This window comes from Cucumis melo, chromosome 1, assembly GCF_025177605.1.
Source record: "Cucumis melo cultivar AY chromosome 1, USDA_Cmelo_AY_1.0, whole genome shotgun sequence".
NCBI classification, from domain to species: Eukaryota; Viridiplantae; Streptophyta; class Magnoliopsida; order Cucurbitales; family Cucurbitaceae; genus Cucumis; species Cucumis melo.
Genome location: NC_066857.1, coordinates 217,981 through 235,025, shown reverse-complemented (window position 1 = coordinate 235,025; position 17,045 = coordinate 217,981). Strand labels below are relative to the sequence as shown.

The window sequence follows — 17,045 nt, the reverse complement described above, 5'->3', positions numbered from 1 at the left end:
AAGAATCTTATATCTTAAAAAATAAATAGAAATAAGAAGGATTATGGATCATATATTTTTACTATTAACAAAATTAGTGTTCATCTCTATCATTCAATGATTTGTACATTAAGTATCTATCAATAGTAAAAATATAAAATTTTGTTATATTTTATAAATATTTTACGGTTCATTTTGCTATATATTTAAAAATATTTCGTTATAATATAGATATCTATATATATATATAATTAATAATTTTCAGATACATTTTTTTTAGTTAAATCGTATAATGAAATGGCAAAGGACTAAGTTACTTTATAATGCATGTTTACTTTATTATTTTTAAAATTTAAAACTAAACAAAGAATGGAAGAGATATCGTAGAGCTATGCTTGTTTTTAGCGATACAACAAATATTTAATACATCGATAGGTTAGATAATTAGTTAGAAAAAATATATTTAATATTTAATTTTATTATCATTTTCTTTTCTAATAGTGTACTTCAAGAACGACTCTCATTTCGAAATGTTGAAGTTGAAATCCTAATAAATAATATTGAAAACGAACTAATATAATAAAATAGATTAATAATAATATATAAGGACACATTTCTTTCTTTTCTTTTTCTTTTTTGATAAGTATCAACACAAGTCTTTACAAGCAAATAATGATATGGACACATTTTATATAATATGGACCCACTTAATTATAAGCTTTTGTTGGATAATTGAGAGAACGAATATTCATAATTATTAACCAACAAAAAATAATTATAATTCTTTAAAAAGAAAAATGCTGCATTTTATTCAACAAATTAGATTCAAAATGTGATTGAATACTATTATATTAAATTGTACAATTCAATACACAGCTGACTAATTAATCGATAAATATTTTTCTGAATAATATTATGTCGTCGTCTTTGTTATTATTATTATTATTATTATTATTATTAGTATTAGTATTAGTTTATATGGAAGAATTGAAACCTTTCTTTCTCAAAACTTTGGAAACTATAACTTTTTTAATTTGAAAACTATTATACTAAATGAGAGCGTTATTTTGCATAGTCATTTTTTCTTTTTAATATAAAGAGTAAAAAGAGTGTAAGAAAAGCATATATATAATTGCTCTTAGTCTGATCATTTTCAAGAATCTTTTTTATTTTATTTTTAATTCTCTTATTTGAGTATGATATCTTACATAAATACTTACCTTTAGAAAGCAATTCATCTTTTTTTTCTTGAACTTAGACGTGTAAGAAAATTTTATGAATTATAAAATATAAATATAAATTAACGAACACTAGAGTTGAATTTTTAGTGAGATTGAGAAGCTTGACAAAATCATGTGTATTAAAATTAGACAATTTTCTTTGCAAAACTTGTGTATTAAAATCAAATATAAACTTTTTCTCCTAAAAAAACCTTTCCTAGTACAGCATATATTAGTTCTATTTTTAAGAGAAAGTAACATATCAATTAGCTTTTGAATTCAATGAAAATTTTTCATACCGTTATGTGTCATCTCAATCTATTTTTACAATTTTATGTGTTGTCTCTAAATATTAATAAAGTTAAATTTTTAGTATATATTGGTTGGATTTAGTATGGATTTAAGAGATAAACATATCTTTTAACTCATTTGAGATCCAAATTCAAGTCTTGCTCGATCTACAAATCAATGTGTTTAAGTGGATATATATATATATATTATATTTGGTTAAAAGGAATCTAGTCCTATTGAAGAGTACATCACTCTTTTATCATTTAGTAAAAAGATGAATGAATTTAATTGAGTGCCAGCTGGTGGTTGCAAAATTTATAACATAAGGTCACGATCAGTCCCATTACTTATTTCAAACATGTCTTCGGCTGCCTCCTTGTGGATAAAATTTGAACTATTCCCTTCTTTTTTGTTTGAAAAAACAAAACTATTCTCCATCCCTTTGTGTCTATATCATGACTTCATCTTCCCCACTTGATCTTTATGTACTTTTTTCTTTTTGGTTTCAAAGTGATGTAAAACACCATTATTTTTTAGTGTTTTTTGAACTTCTATTTCTTAAATTTGTTCATTCCATAAGTCATCCCTCCTCTTTCTCACATGTGTTGTACTTATGCCATTTTACTTTTCTTCTACCTCATAATTACAAAGAACGAATCTTTTTAGGACGTCAATTTTGGATAATAGTCACCTATATATGTAAGAAAAATAAAGAGATAAAAAAACAAAAGAGATAGTGTGCTTTACTCTCTTTTGCTTTTAAATATTTTGAAATCATGCTAAAAAAATGATATATAATGCTTAATTTATGATTAATAAATATTATACTGATCGGAAAACATTTTAATGAAAGCATTGACATAAACTACATCAAACAATGAATAACATTCCATCAATTATTGTTGAAAGATAAAATATACTTATTATATATAAATATATATAGTAGTTTTCTTTTAAATTGCTGTGATGATCAAATGATTCTCTTCTAAATAATGAAACCATTTATTATTTAATATAAAGTGATGCAACTCAAATAATTGGGGAAGACTTAAACCTATAAACATTTTACGAAGACTTTTAAGTTCCTTGACTTGTTGAACTAAACTAAACCCTTTTTCAAAAATAATTAACAAAGCCTCATATATATATATATATATATATATAAAAAAAGCTTCAAAGTCTAATCCATTAAATGAATAATTAATTTTATAACGTTGTGGAAATATTAAATTAAGTTAAATTACAAATTAATGTATTCATTGAAAAAAAAAACACAAGTTTGCAATTATTAAACATTTTTTCGGCCACTTTTAAATATTTTGTTTCACTATTTAAATTTTTCATAAAGAACAAATAAAGTCGCGATGGTTAATTTTCTATTAAGTATATACAAAAAATTAAAATATATATAAAAGCCTAAAACCTAATCATGAGCACTAATAATAAGATAGATGAACAAAAATCATGTCTATATTTTAGATTTTTTGTTAAATAATTTATGAAAAATAAATAATCGAGAATTAAAACGAGTCTTTGTATACTACTAACACAAAATGTTCCAAAATTTAGACGTCAAAGGTGGAAATACAAGACCAAGTCCGACTAAATATTTTAGGAAAAAATATATAAAAATGGCTTTTAAGAGCGGTGATAGTTGTAATTATTATACCCTCAAACTTATACAATTATTAAGTTTAAACCCTTAAACTTATTACCATCATCGTAAGTTTGGAGGTCTAATTTTAATACCAATATATACATTTGATGGTTCAATTTTTATAATCAAAAGTTTAATAATGTAATTGCAACTATTTCATATTTTAATCGGATTTTGTATTTCCCTCAAAATTTTGTTTATAATAGTTAAATATAAATGTTACATCTCCCATGTCATCTGTGATGGAATCATGCAATATGATAAAAGGAAAAAAAAAAAAAGTGAGATTTGTTTATAGGGCAGTCATGATCATCTTATGTGTTAAAAGTAGATTATTTTGGAAAGAAATTTAATGGATAAGATGAGAACTACTTGGCTATCAAGTTGAATTATAATTATAATAAATCAAATCAATAAGTGCTTTTTGGAAAAAGGGAAAAAGTACTCTAATTATTCCCATTGTTTTTTAGTTAAGTAAAAGGATGAGTTGTTTACACAATATTAAATTTTAATTATTTAATTTTACAATACGATATATATTGTCAAGTTGACAATTTTTCTTTTGGTTTCTTCTGTTATTCCTTTTTTTTTTAAGTGTTTAATAGTGTTGTTTGTTTGGAAAAACTTTGGTTGATGTTTAAATAATGTTGTGTTTCAAAAGTTTTTAAATCATAAAACTTCAACCATTATTCTAGTCGACGGTTATATTTATGTTAATATTGTAATATAATTTTGGTGTGTTAGTGAATTGATGGAAAGTCCTTTTTGTCCTTCAAAATTCAATTCGTTCTAAGAAAATTATCTAAAAAAGTTGTCACGAAATAGATGAGAATTCTAGACCGTGAAATGAAAATCTATATTCAAAACTTAATTACTTGAGTTTGATAATGTGTCAAGTGGACACGTTAACCTCAAACTTTATATGATGAATAATCTTCTTCTTCTTCTTTTTTTTTGTTCCTTATGTTTATTTAATTTTTTAACTTTTGTTGTTATATTGGAATGAACTTTTGAGGGGTTAAAAAGTTTGCAAGCCTTACTAATAAACGTATTTTCTGAGTATACTATATTATAATATTTACGAGATTCATTTTAATTAAAAATCCAACAATAAGATAAAGGAGACAATAATGTTCTTATTGTGTGTGTGTGTGTAATTTGAATGATTTGATAGCAAAGTGGAGAATGTCTTATTATTTACAATGTTGAAGCAATCAGACGTTCAATGTACCAAAGAGATAAAGAGGGGAAATATGATAGAGAGCATGGGAGTAAACAAAAAAGCTGTCCCATTTTTTGCAAATATATTATTCAATTTCTCATAATTTTTTTTTAAAAAATAAACCATTTTTAACAACCAAATATATTACAAAAAAAAAAAAATGAGAAAATTATCAAAAGTGATAGATCGGAATAATTATAGAAGGGGACTCCAATGATTACACCACCACTATTCTTCTAACACAAAACATATTATAAGTTTCTAACTAATTACTTAAAGGTATTTTTAAAGCTATGGTTGGATAATTATTCGATTTTTAAATTTTAATTTTATAAGCATTATTCTGTACTTGCATTTTTTTTTCTGTCTTTTATTAACACTGTTTTTAAAAGAATTATTTTATAATGAATATTTTAAGAACAAGAAAACAAACACTATTATAAAAAAAAAAAAAAAAAAAAAAAAAAAAAAAAAAAAAAAAAGCATTTAAATGGTAATTATCAAAATTGACTTTAATAATACCTCAACATGTATAATTGTTAATTTACATGTAAGAAACAATTTATTTGAAAATTCTTAAGATTATAATAAAATTACATTAAATGGTTGAATTATTCACACATTTGTACCTACACACAAAACGTGCACACAAATGAACAAACGAACAAAGTGTGACACACAATGTTTGTTCTCCTAGTAAGGTGAAGCAACCCATTAATTAAGATATTCTTATTGCTAATTGTCACAAAATTTGTCAAGCATTATCTTAATTACAAGCCAAATCGTTGTCAACTACATTTTGTCGTTGTTGTTTTGCGTACAAATTGTCTCTAAGAAATATACTATGCTGTTTTCCATTATAAAATATATACATAAACCTAAGTTTTCCCCCCAACCTTAGGTACCAATTAACACAAATTGCTTTAAATATAAAATAAGAACCCGTTGTCTCCATTTGAAGAAAAGTGTCCAAATAAAAAAATGATATGGATAACAATTGTTTAGGTTTGATTCAATCAAAAGGATGAAATTAACAAATCATAAAATTATGAAAACAAATGGAAAACTATGTCCAACCTATAGGATTAAACTATTCAAAACCATAGAATCCAAATTCAAACTAACTACCCCATATAAAACTTGATTGGAATCAAACTTGTAAATTCATAAAAATAAAAATAAAAAGTTAATATATCGTTTAAACAATAAAAAAAATATGCCAAATTTATTAAATCTTTAATCTTGTATTGATAATCACTCAAATACAATTTAATTTTTATTTTTTAATTTTTGGAAAATTTATATTTGTTTAATTATTTTTCAAAAGTTTTTAATTATGGAATGACTATTAAATTTATTAAATAAATAATTGAATTTATCATTAAAAATTTGATAAAACCATGTTAACTATTTAAAATACTAGTTAATTGGATAATAAAACATAAAAACTTGAACAAGTAGAACCTTATAAAAAAAATCAAATCAAATCAAATGATAATTAAATTAGTAGTTTTTCAAAATTTTTAGAAGAATTTAAATGCTAAATAATATGTTCAAAATGAAAATCATGTGCGATATAAATCAATTTGATAGAAGAATAATAATAGTAAATTATAAAGCTAAGTATACAAATCAAATTCAGCCTAGCTTTACATAGTTTACAAATTTGCATATTTAAAATGTTTGGAAATTAGGTAAAAAATAATATTTGCTCACATCATTGGAAGATTGCACTTCCCAAGATATCAATAAATATTTGTTGGGAAGCATGTAATTAATTAATTATTTATTTAATTATTTTAAGAACATGAAGGGCAGATATTAAAATAAAATATAAAATGCCAAGTGTCCCTTTTTTCCAAATATAAAAATAAAAAATAAAGCAACCCTTTCTGATCACCACATGCATTGGAGCCTCTTTTTTCCTTTTTATTTATTTTCCTTTGCATTTGGATAAGAACAAAGACTTCCATGTTAGACCTCTTTTTTATTATTTTTATTTATTTATCATTATTACTTTCTATTCCCTTTTTGCCTTTTTGACATTCAATGATGCTTAGAAACTTGGAAGTGTATTCCTTTTATCTTGTTTCTTTATTACACACACACATATATATATATATATAAATTTTACACTTCAAACTTTTAATCACATTGGATTGGTATTGCATCATAAACATAATCAAATCTTAAAATTTTCAAAATCTATTCCATACAGTCCTTTATTTTTACAAATGTTTAAAGATAGGTAATTGTACGCTATTTTATTTCAATGCATAAATTCAAGTTTGATTCAAATATTTCATTTCTTTTATTTTTAAGAATTAAATCATTGTATTATCTATTTTGTTTGTTGTTTTCAAAAATCAAACTTACTTACTTTTAGTTTCATACAATTGTTTCTATTTAGCCACGTTTTAAAAATTAATATATATTTATGAAATTTAGAGGTGGATATTCGAAAATATAAAATCGAAACTAAATTATTACCCACAGAGTTTAAACGAAAGTAATATCTTTTTTTTTTAAGTATTTTGGGTATGTTTTGTTTTGTAGTTTACTTAAAAGTCGAAAATATATATGAGAATACCTTTTCTATATAGTTTTAAATAAGAAATTCTAAAAAGGAAACAATTATAAGACTGTCAATTAAAATATAATTGAGAAATGAAATGGACAGTTCATAGTAAAAATTTGAAATTGAAAATAGAGAAATTTGATTTGATATCCCAAGAATTCTTTTTGTTTTTATTTCATGAAGAAATAAGTGTCCGACATTTTCTGAATGTCTCTCCCCAATTTATGGATGCATTAATTACTTTGCTCCAAACAATTCCTAAATGAAAATTATCGATGTTTATATATATAAATTTTTCAAATTTTGGTTTTGAATATTTTAATTAAAATATATTATTTTTCAATCCCAATTTTTCTAAAATGCATTTTAAAATCTAATCCAAACACAACATAAATTTAATCGTCCAAAAATCAAGATAGACTAAAAGTGAATTTTTAGTTAAAAATGGATATAAAAATGTAAAAATATACAAAATTTTGAAGTAAATAAAAAACTAAAATTAAAGTTAAAAGAGTTGGGAGTGAAATGATTTAAAATTTAAGCAAAAAGGGGTTTTTGGTAAAACAAAAAACAAACTCACATTAAACATCAATCCAATATATATTGAGATAAGGGAAGAAAGGGAAAGAGAGAAGGAATGAGGAGGGGGAGATGGCGTCCTTTCCGCACACCCAAAAGCCAAATTATACTTTTTTAAATGACTGTCTCTTCGTCTAAGCCCAAAAATAAAAAAAGGACCCCTAAAACAAATTTCTTAGTTCCTTTTATAACCTTCACATTTTCATTTTGAAAAAACAAATTAACGAAAATTCCATTTTATGAATATTTTCTTCACATGTTGTTCTATTTTTTATTTTTAAAAAATAAACATAAATATGTTTTCTTATTTGGTACTTTTAAAACAACAATAAAAACTAAAAGTGCTGAATACATAGAATGCTTAAAATCGATGAAATTAATCCTTAAGAACTAGAATACATAAAGAGGTACATAGAGTAAGACTGAAAATGTAGAAGATGGTCTGAGAAGTAATAATAAAATGATTTGGTAAGTAATTGAAAATTTATGTTTGAGATGAATTGGTTTGTACGACATTTAATTAAATTAATAATTTGATTGTTTTAATGTTTCACCGTCCAATTGCATGTCCACAGGCTCATTAATTGTAGTTACATTCAACCTCTACATAAACTATAATAGATCAAATCTCAAATACATAATTACGTTTAGTATTTCAAAATTATTTTAATTAGAAATAATATTTTAAAGAAAATAATATAAAAAGGGGGGAAATAGAATAAATAAAATAATAAAGAGTAGTATTACGAAAACAGCCCTCCATTTCGTCGAAATCTCCTTCCCCTCTTTCCACCTACTATAAATACAAACAAACATATTATTAGGGCAGAGAAGAAGAAGAAGACGACGACTAACAACATTTCTCGAAAAAGAAAAAGAAAAAAAAGAACGACGCGGAAACTTGAGAGAAGCAGAGAAAATCGTTTCGAAATTTCTCGATCTCAAAGAAACTCGAATTCGAAAGCACCGATTTTTCCCGTTCTTCAATCCGGCGGAGATGGGGATTCAGAGATTAGAACTTTGTTTGGAGCTTCTGCGAATGGCTATCAATTTCGTCGTGGTCGTTGCCGAATCCGTCGGCGACGTTATCCACCGGGAATGTCAACCGCAAGCTCTGCCGACGGCGGGCGGTAGGGTTCCGGTTCCTTTTGTCGGCTTTTACCCCTAAATTCATCCTCCGCTGCCGTCCGCGGCGGCGATGTGGCGATGTTCGTTCGAAGTTAGTGTGAATTTTGTTTTTTTTTTTTTTTTAGTAATATTGTAATTGATCTCTTGGAAATAATCCAATTATCTTCTTTCTTTTAGTACGAAATTATTCTCTCTCTCTCTCTCTCTTTTGGATTAGTACGAAATTATGAAATTGTTATTTGGTTGTAATTTGTTGGTTTTATCGTCATTTTGACGCCGGACCTTCTGACCAACAATAATTCAGGAACTTGGAGTTGCACTTTAACTTAATTTATGTTCTTTCTTTTTCTTTTTATTTATTTATTCCTTTTTAAAAAGAAAAAGAAAAAAAAAAGAAAATGTATGGACTGAATGTGTAAATATTGTAGAATTTTAGGGACGAGTTGTGAAATATAATCATTATTCAATGGCTCATGTGAAACTACAGAAGTTTATTTTGTCTACTTCCCCAATTTGAATTGAGTTGATGAAAAGAAAAATATATATGAAGGAAACAAGAAGAGAAAAACGTAAAATTATATATACAATACCATTAAATTTAGTCATGTGGAAAAATACTTCAACTTTTTCTTTGTAATTATTATAAAAATTTGATTTTTTTTCCAAAATTTGGGAACATTTTATTAAAATTTTATAGAAAACAAAATTGGGTATATAGCAATTAGTGAAATAAAAAAGATTTAAAAATAAATGATGAAGTTAGTTAAAGAAGTAATTTTTTATATATATATATATAAATAATTTAGAAAAAAAGTGACAAGAAACTCTAGGGCACACTTTTACATATCTAAATTTTACTTTCTTTTTTTAATTCTAATCATTCATGAACTTTTGTATTAATTTAATTTAATTGATATTATTTGAATTGGACATGTGGATGGAGTTTGAAGAGAGCTAAAAGTAATTTAGCCAATTGAGTTAGGTTATATTTGCTTTTTTACTTTAAATATGACTTAATTATTATTCAATCTTTGCGTAAAGATACCCAAATGGTTATCTTCCACCAATTACTACTTGTTTTTTTTTTTAAGACAATTTTGATCTTAGTTAAACTTTTAATTAATTTTACGATTATGTCATTTTGCTATATTTAAAAATATTTATTAATATTTTATCATTAAAAATAACTTCTTATTAAAAATATTTACACTTGATTAAAATTAAATGGACTTTTATGAAGTAGAATAAAAAATTTAGGAACCAAAATATAAATAAGAAAAATGAAGAATACATGAGGCCAAGATTCATATCAAACTCAAGATCTTGTGTATCATACAAAATAAATGTTCTTACTTGATATTTTGGATTCAATATTGTCTTCACAAATAATTTTGGTCTACTTAGTTCAATAATTGTTAGGTGGAGTCTTAGAGTCAAACTTTGCAAATCAACGTTTTCAATCAATTCAACAATTACACATGGTAAAAATTGACAATTAACTTCAAAAATGAAAATTGATGTTTTTTCTTAGTTAATAATTTAATAATTTATGATATATATAACATAATAGACAAAATATAATTTTATATATATATATATATATATATATATATATATATATATAGGTTAACACAAGTTTAGAGGTTAAAATGAAAACTAGAAAAAGCACAAATAATAATGGTAATGAGCACATGAGTTCCAATATAAAAATAAAGCATGAAATTAGTTTTTAAATTCAATGACAAGAAAAAGAAAACATCTATTATATAATTTCATGATTCTCAAATCCTACAAAACAAATTTTATAAGGTAATTTAACACATGCTTGTAGGTGAAATTAAAGACATCTTATCAAAACTTTTATTTTCATTTTCTTGAAATATCAAAACTTCTATTTCTTAAAAAGATATAGCGTAGATTAAGATATATATATATGTATATATTTATATGATATGATTTAACGAATGCTTCCATCTATACTAATACTAACTAACATAGGGAGTGTATAATTATTAAATAAAGAAAATCATGGATACGATTGATGTGTTGGTTTTCAAGATGCATAAAATTAATTAAATAATTTTCTTTAGTTACTGTTCAATATCGAGACACCCAATTACTTATAATTGTATTGTTCGAGAAGCTTGTCCTGTTTCTTTTTTTTATCTTTTACGAGACAGAGTAATTTGGTCAAATGGATTTCTACACTCATTTATGAGAACTGTGCAGTACTTAATTAATTGAAGTTTTTTTTTTTTTAAAAAAATGAATTTGGATCTTAAAAAAAAGTGTTTATATAAAATGAAAGGGAAACAACAGGAGTTTAAATAATTATTAGTAGTAATAATGTATGGAAATGAATTTTGTAAATGGTATAAAAAATACAATTAGTTTACTGCATGCATATGGAAAGAGAGTCACCCTTTGTATAGTAATAAATAAACAATCCATGCAATTCAAAATTCACCTATTTAAAAAAGATATAAATTCTAAGTTACAACACGTGAATTAGATGAATAAATGAGCATAACACAAACTAACAAGGTCCAAATAAAAAAATATGAATAAACAAGAGTAAAAATTTTAATAATTTGGAGCTAATAAGTTGTACATATAAAATATAAGAATAAACAATAACGAGTGTTATGGTAGCATTTCCAAAATTATCAATGTATTTTTGTAAATATTTAAAACGATCAAGCAAGATCTTGTGGCTCAGTTGAAAGATTGTGATTAGTTACAAATGAATATTTACACCAAGTTAAAAAATTATTAGAGATTTAGAAGGAAGAAAACAAAAACAATAATGATAAGCACATGAGTCACACCAGGTATCATAAAATACTGCATATTAAATTTTTAATTCAACAAAAAGCTTCTAATTTCATGATTCTCAAATCCCACAAAACCCACTTTCTAAACTCTATTTTAACACATGCTTCTATACCTACTAGCAAATTGCCTATTTTATTATCAATTATCATATAATGGATCTGCTCGAAGATTGATCTCGACTGAAATTAATGTTAATTGAAATTTGCTTATATGGCTGTTCTTTATCGGTGGTGTTAGTTAGATGTAAACATCGTTCCATGTTGATTAATAAAAAAAAAAAAAAAAAACTTTTCTATTAACATATATAAATAAATTTTCAAGTATGTTGGTCTAAGAAAGGAAAGATTTATGGTAAAAAAAATAGAGAATACCATATAGAGATAAATGTGTTGTTGTCATTATCGCTATTATATCAACCACAGCTTGGATACCTTGTTTTGGAGTTTTATTTACACATAGGTGTGTGTGCAATATATTCTAATCTTTTGAAAACTTCCATTATTATTGTTGTCCCTCAATTATTGTATAGGTATAACATATGATAGACACCTGCTTCTTATATTTTCCTTTTTCTTTTTTTTTTTTTCATTAAAATACAGATTTTGTAATTCGTATCAATTTATAAGTTTCAATTTAGTTAGTTCATATAGCTTTTCAAGTTTGAAATTAATTTTAATTTAAATGAGATTGTCTTTCCATGGCGGTAGACATCTACAAAGTTAAACAATTGAGCTTTTTAAATGAAAGAATTTAAACCTAAAACTCCTTAATTCTTGGTATAAATATAAGTTGAGCATTATATAATGTATATCAATATATAAGTCATCGTTAATTTTAATTTACATAAGAGAAAAGCGCAACAACAAATTAAACCCACCCAATAAGCAAAGGAGATGTGGGATTGATGGGTTAATTAAAAAGGCTAATTTAATTAAGGATAGTATTGAGCAAGGAGTTGAAGATGAGCACACAATTGGAAAGGCTTAGACATCATCACCATATGATCTGATCCTTCCATCTCCACCACACGATCAGGTGAGTTGTTCTCAATCATCCATCGTTGAAATTCTTTATTACTAACCAAATCCATTCCCGACATGACGAATACTCGTTTAACGGAACCGTAATTTCTCTCCGACAGCTTCAATACGTCGGACATGTCTTTTTCAGTGAATAATGGGACTGGCCTCATTAGCAATGTCGCCAATGTTAAATCCTATGCACATATTATTGCTAAAATATATTAAATTAATTTAATCAACCCCAACAAATAAATTAGTATACAAGTAGCCTAATACAACAACTTAAAACTCCAAACTCAATCAAAATCTGAGTAAGCTTAACATCAAAATAGTAATATTATTAATAATAACAATAGTAATACTTACCTCAGGTGGGCTGCGCTGATAAACTTTGGAAGCCAAAAAGCGCGGCCCAAAGAGGAAAGCAGTGGGAGGCCGATTCGTGCCATCTCCGTAGGAGTAAACGCTGTCCATCATTGATTCATTCCTCTCGAATACCTTCCCATAAATGGTCGATATGTTCAGAGCTGGCCCAGGCATCGTAGCGGTGACGAAAACGGCGGCGGAAATCCTCGTCGGGAACTCCTCCATGGCTTTCGCCACGGCCAATCCTCCCAGGCTATGCCCCACGAGGATCACCTTTTGGTGCTGAGGGAGAGCTGACATGAAGTCAGTCAGAGGCTGGAAGTACTGGGAAATGGATCGGATAGAGTCCGGATTCCGATGGTCGATTCCGGAGGCGGCCAAGTCGAGGGCGGTGACGCGGTGGCCGGAGGATTGGAGGAGAGGAAGGAGTTTGAACCAGGACCATGCACCATGGCAGGATCCGTGGATGAAGACGAAGTGTTTGTGAAAATGATGAGGGTGAGAAGTATTATCGGAGAGTGGGAATTGGAAGAAGAGGGACAGGAGAAGTAGTGGTAACAGGTAGTTGTTGTTCTTGATCTTCTTCTCCATTTTGATTATTGACCTGGGATATTTGGAAACTTTGGGTACGCATACCCACAAGGAAACGAAAGCTACTAATCAAACAAATAAAATTAACAAATTAAAGTCTTTGACCTGACCAAATTTAAGACTCTATGATTAATTATTTTTTTTAGATTTAAGTTTGATATTAGTTATATATATATATATATATATATATTGAGCTAACTTAAGAATCTATATAAGAATCTTTGAGGACTTTAGGAAGTGAAGTTTGTGGAATAAAAAACTTTTACTAATATATGAAATCTAAGTAATTAGAATTGAGTAATTATTTAATTAACTGATTAAATTAAATATTTAGGTTTGTGTTTAATAGAAACTATAAGGAAACTTTACATAAGTGGCGCGACGTTCCATCCAAAAGACGAGAGGTATGTTGTACTTAAAAAACATTATATACAAATAATAATAATGATAATAATATAATCTCAATCTAAGCCTCAAATAACTTGGCATATAAATTATACAAATGCCGACCTTGACGTTTTTATTACTTCTGGTGTCATTATTCAAGAAATTATACATATTTTAAATGACCAAGCTTATACCAAACAACGACTGTAACATAGTAGCATGAAGGAAAAGGACATATTAATTGAGCTACTTTTGGGTTATGTGGTGATCTTGAAATCAGAGATTTGAATGTTGTCGACATTAAGTTTCTTGAAATTGCTGCGTTTTCTACTGGCGAGGAACTTCCCAAAAGAGTATGGTTTGTATTTGGGAGGGTTTTGGGGACCAATAAGCTCTTCCAAAGGCTCAACGATGGTGGAATGAGATGGGTAAAAGAAGAAAGCAATGGAATATCTATCCCTCTTGCTGTTTACCGTAGCCCTATGCTCCACACTCTCATACTTCTCATTGCTCCAAACCTATCAAGAGTGGTTTTAAAAATTTTAATTAAAAGAAAAATAAAACAAATAATTCTTTTATATGTGTTGGATAAAAGTGCTTGGATCGCATGATTATTTAGTTAATGGGTACGTACCTGAGTAATATCTCCAACATTGACCACAAAAGAATCAGGTACGGGTTTGACTTGAATCCACGCTCCATCTCTCTTCCTTCTCACTTCCAGTCCTCCAATGTCGTCTTGGGCGAGCACCGTCAAGACACCGGGGTCCTTGTGGCGACCAACTCCGAGAGCTAGCTCCGGTGATGGGCACAATGGATAGTGATTGAGTCTCACAGAACTTGTTTGCCCTTTAAAATAATCTCTAAACCTTTTACCCGGTAATCCCAAGCTATTGGCGATTAGTTCCATCAATTTGTGCCCAAGTTTCTCCAATTCTTCAACATATCCTTCGCAAATCTCTCTGCTCAATCTCCAAATTCATAATTAACTTTGGTCGATTTTAGTATATATATTATGCAACAATTTTCGAATTAAATATTTGTGATTTAACTCTCAGTTTTTTTTTTCTTATAAGAAAATTACAACAGGCCAATCCCTATGGTAAATAACACTCTGTATGCTAGCTGGGGTCATACCATAATGTAATTTAACTCAAATTTTAGACTTTGGTAAATTAAAGTAGGAAACTAATTAGGTGGATGGAACTTATAATCTCTGTGTTTCTTTTTTTTATTATTAGCCAAACAATAATAGTTAAAATATAAACATATTGAAATTATTTACGATATATACCAAAATCAAAATTACTGTGTAAATAGTTTTAATGTTTAAATAACAATTATAACGATATAAATGAACAGTGAGACGTACCCGAATTCCGGTGGGTATTCCGGCCACTGATTGACCAACTGAGTCAACTCAGTGTCATCAGGATCCGACGATGCGGGAATGACGGTCGGATCCTCCACCACGAAATCAAAGACCTCCTTCCAATCTCTGACATTCTTGGTCAGCTCCGTATCAAAATAGCCGGTCACCACCCATTCATTTCTCCTCACTTTCCTCTTCTCCTCCAAACTCTGTCCAAAAAACTCCCGGGCAGCGGCTTCTATTCGACGCCGCTTCTCGGGAGGGACACCGTGGTTGACGACCAGAAAGAATCCCCACTCCGTGCAAGCAGAGGCGATTTGCTGGACCAAATGGTGGGGGAAATCAGTGCCGGGTACTGAGTTAAAGATTGGAGAGAGGTCGATGGTGGGGATTCCATCAGCATCGGAGAGTGCGAGTTTGGGGCGGTGCTCGGGGGCTTGGATGAAAGCGTGATCAAAGTCCTCAAGATCTCCCATGCTGGCAGGTGGAAGATAATCTGAAGAAGATGGTGAAATGAATGTGGATGGGAATATGGAGAGTGTGAAGTTTTGAATATTGTGCCGAGGATTCTCTTATAAATAATAGATAAAGCTAAACCCTAAAATATTTTATAAAATTTGTTACATTTGTTTTTCTATTTTCTAAATTTTAAAATATTTTATTGTTTCCTGGGAGTAAAATGCAAAAATATGAATTTGTCACCTTGTTGTTACTATCACCACTTGCTTAATTTAATATTTTTTGAATCTTTGAGATTATATATCCTTTTTCAAGGATTAGCAATGTGGGACAATTTCTTTTTACTTTGTTATTTGAGCCGAAGTCCATAAGTCATTTCCAACGTTAATTTTGTTCATAAATTTTACAATTTTATTTCAGTTTTTATTCGATTGACCTTTTTTTCTTTTGTTGAAAAATGAAGTTTATTTCTCATTTAGTTTATAATTAACCTAATTAATATAAAATATTAAATTAGTTTAAGTATTTTTTTTATAGTTATTTTAAATCCTAATTTTGAATTTAGTTAATAATTCGATAAGAAAATTTTAAATATTTTTTTTAATTCATAACTAAGATTTTTCAAAAAAAAATAATCAAAATATCATAATTTAGTAATTAAGAGATGCTATTTTTAGGAGGATGTGATTTATTAATGGTGCTTATATATAAAGAAAATAAGAAAAAGAATAAAAAAAAAAGTTCTACCTATTTTTCCATTCTATCCAATTTTTGACAATATTTTTTAAAATAACATTATTAAAAAAAAGTTCTAAAAATGATATTTTATCGGATAACTCGAAAATTCACTTCGCCTCCAAGATTTTGATATTTGTCATATTAATTACTAAAGTTTGGGATATTTGGAGGGCTGTGTAATTCATGGTAGAAATAATTTATATAGGAGTTGTACTTGTTTTATTTTATATATAATTTATTTTATTTTGTCATGTATATAAACCCTAGATTGTTGAATTTCTTTTTCTTTTTTATGCTTTCAAGATTTCAATTATATTTCAACATTTTAGGAAGATAATGTTCAATATAAATGTCTAATATTTTAGGTAAAGGACGAGGTTCTTCTATAGTTTTTCTAAAAACTAAACATCTACTATTGTATGTATATTCTTGGGCAAAATCTTGTCTTTTTAATTAAAATTTATTTTTCGTATGTTATACTTGAGTTTTGATATTGAGTGATTCATAAAATTTTTGTTTTTGCTTTTCAATATGAGATTTAGAATTAAATTTAAATACCATGTTTAACCTAAAATTTAACAATTTGATCAACCGGTCCGTATTGACTTTGAGGAGAATAAT

The 17,045-nt window shown here is 27.3% G+C and overlaps 2 protein-coding genes across 3 annotated transcripts; both read right to left on the bottom strand.

Annotated features, from left to right (window-relative positions):
• Window positions 1–12,322: 12,322 nt before the first annotated feature.
• LOC103495209 (methyl jasmonate esterase 1-like) lies at window positions 12,323–13,578 on the bottom strand. The gene is made up of 2 exons (XM_008456682.3): window positions 12,878–13,578; window positions 12,323–12,705 (listed from the first exon to the last, which is right to left on the bottom strand). Exons 1-2 carry the CDS (start codon window positions 13,466–13,468, stop codon window positions 12,421–12,423), a joined length of 876 nt encoding a protein of 291 aa, XP_008454904.1. The 5' UTR covers window positions 13,469–13,578; the 3' UTR covers window positions 12,323–12,420.
• A 299-nt stretch (window positions 13,579–13,877) lies between these two features.
• LOC103495206 (jasmonate-induced oxygenase 2-like) lies at window positions 13,878–15,792 on the bottom strand. Of its 2 annotated transcripts, none has more exons than XM_051083115.1 (3): window positions 15,228–15,792; window positions 14,490–14,826; window positions 13,878–14,373 (listed from the first exon to the last, which is right to left on the bottom strand). In XM_051083115.1, the coding sequence occupies exons 1-3, from the start codon at window positions 15,701–15,703 to the stop codon at window positions 14,113–14,115; spliced, it is 1,074 nt and encodes a 357-aa protein (XP_050939072.1). In that variant the 5' UTR covers window positions 15,704–15,792; the 3' UTR covers window positions 13,878–14,112. The 2 variants fall into 2 exon arrangements, with proteins under 2 accessions (XP_050939072.1, XP_008454901.1); XM_008456679.3 differs by having other exon boundaries at window positions 14,490–14,817; window positions 15,228–15,789.
• Between the last annotated feature and the right edge of the window lie 1,253 nt (window positions 15,793–17,045).

What these genes read in the sequence shown, in the direction of transcription:
- LOC103495206 (XM_051083115.1), bottom strand. Translation starts at nt 15,703, where the DNA reads ATGGGAGATCTTGAGGACTTTGATCACGCTTTCATCCAAGCCCCCGAG. An exon ending in GAATACCCACCGGAATTCGG is followed by an intron (nt 14,827 to 15,227) that starts GTACGTCTCACT and finishes ATGAATTTGGAG; the next exon opens with ATTGAGCAGAGAGATTTGCG. An exon ending in ATGTTGGAGATATTACTCAG is followed by an intron (nt 14,374 to 14,489) that starts GTACGTACCCAT and finishes CACTCTTGATAG; the next exon opens with GTTTGGAGCAATGAGAAGTA.
- LOC103495209 (XM_008456682.3), bottom strand. Translation starts at nt 13,468, where the DNA reads ATGGAGAAGAAGATCAAGAACAACAACTACCTGTTACCACTACTTCTC. An exon ending in ATCAGCGCAGCCCACCTGAG is followed by an intron (nt 12,706 to 12,877) that starts GTAAGTATTACT and finishes ATATGTGCATAG; the next exon opens with GATTTAACATTGGCGACATT.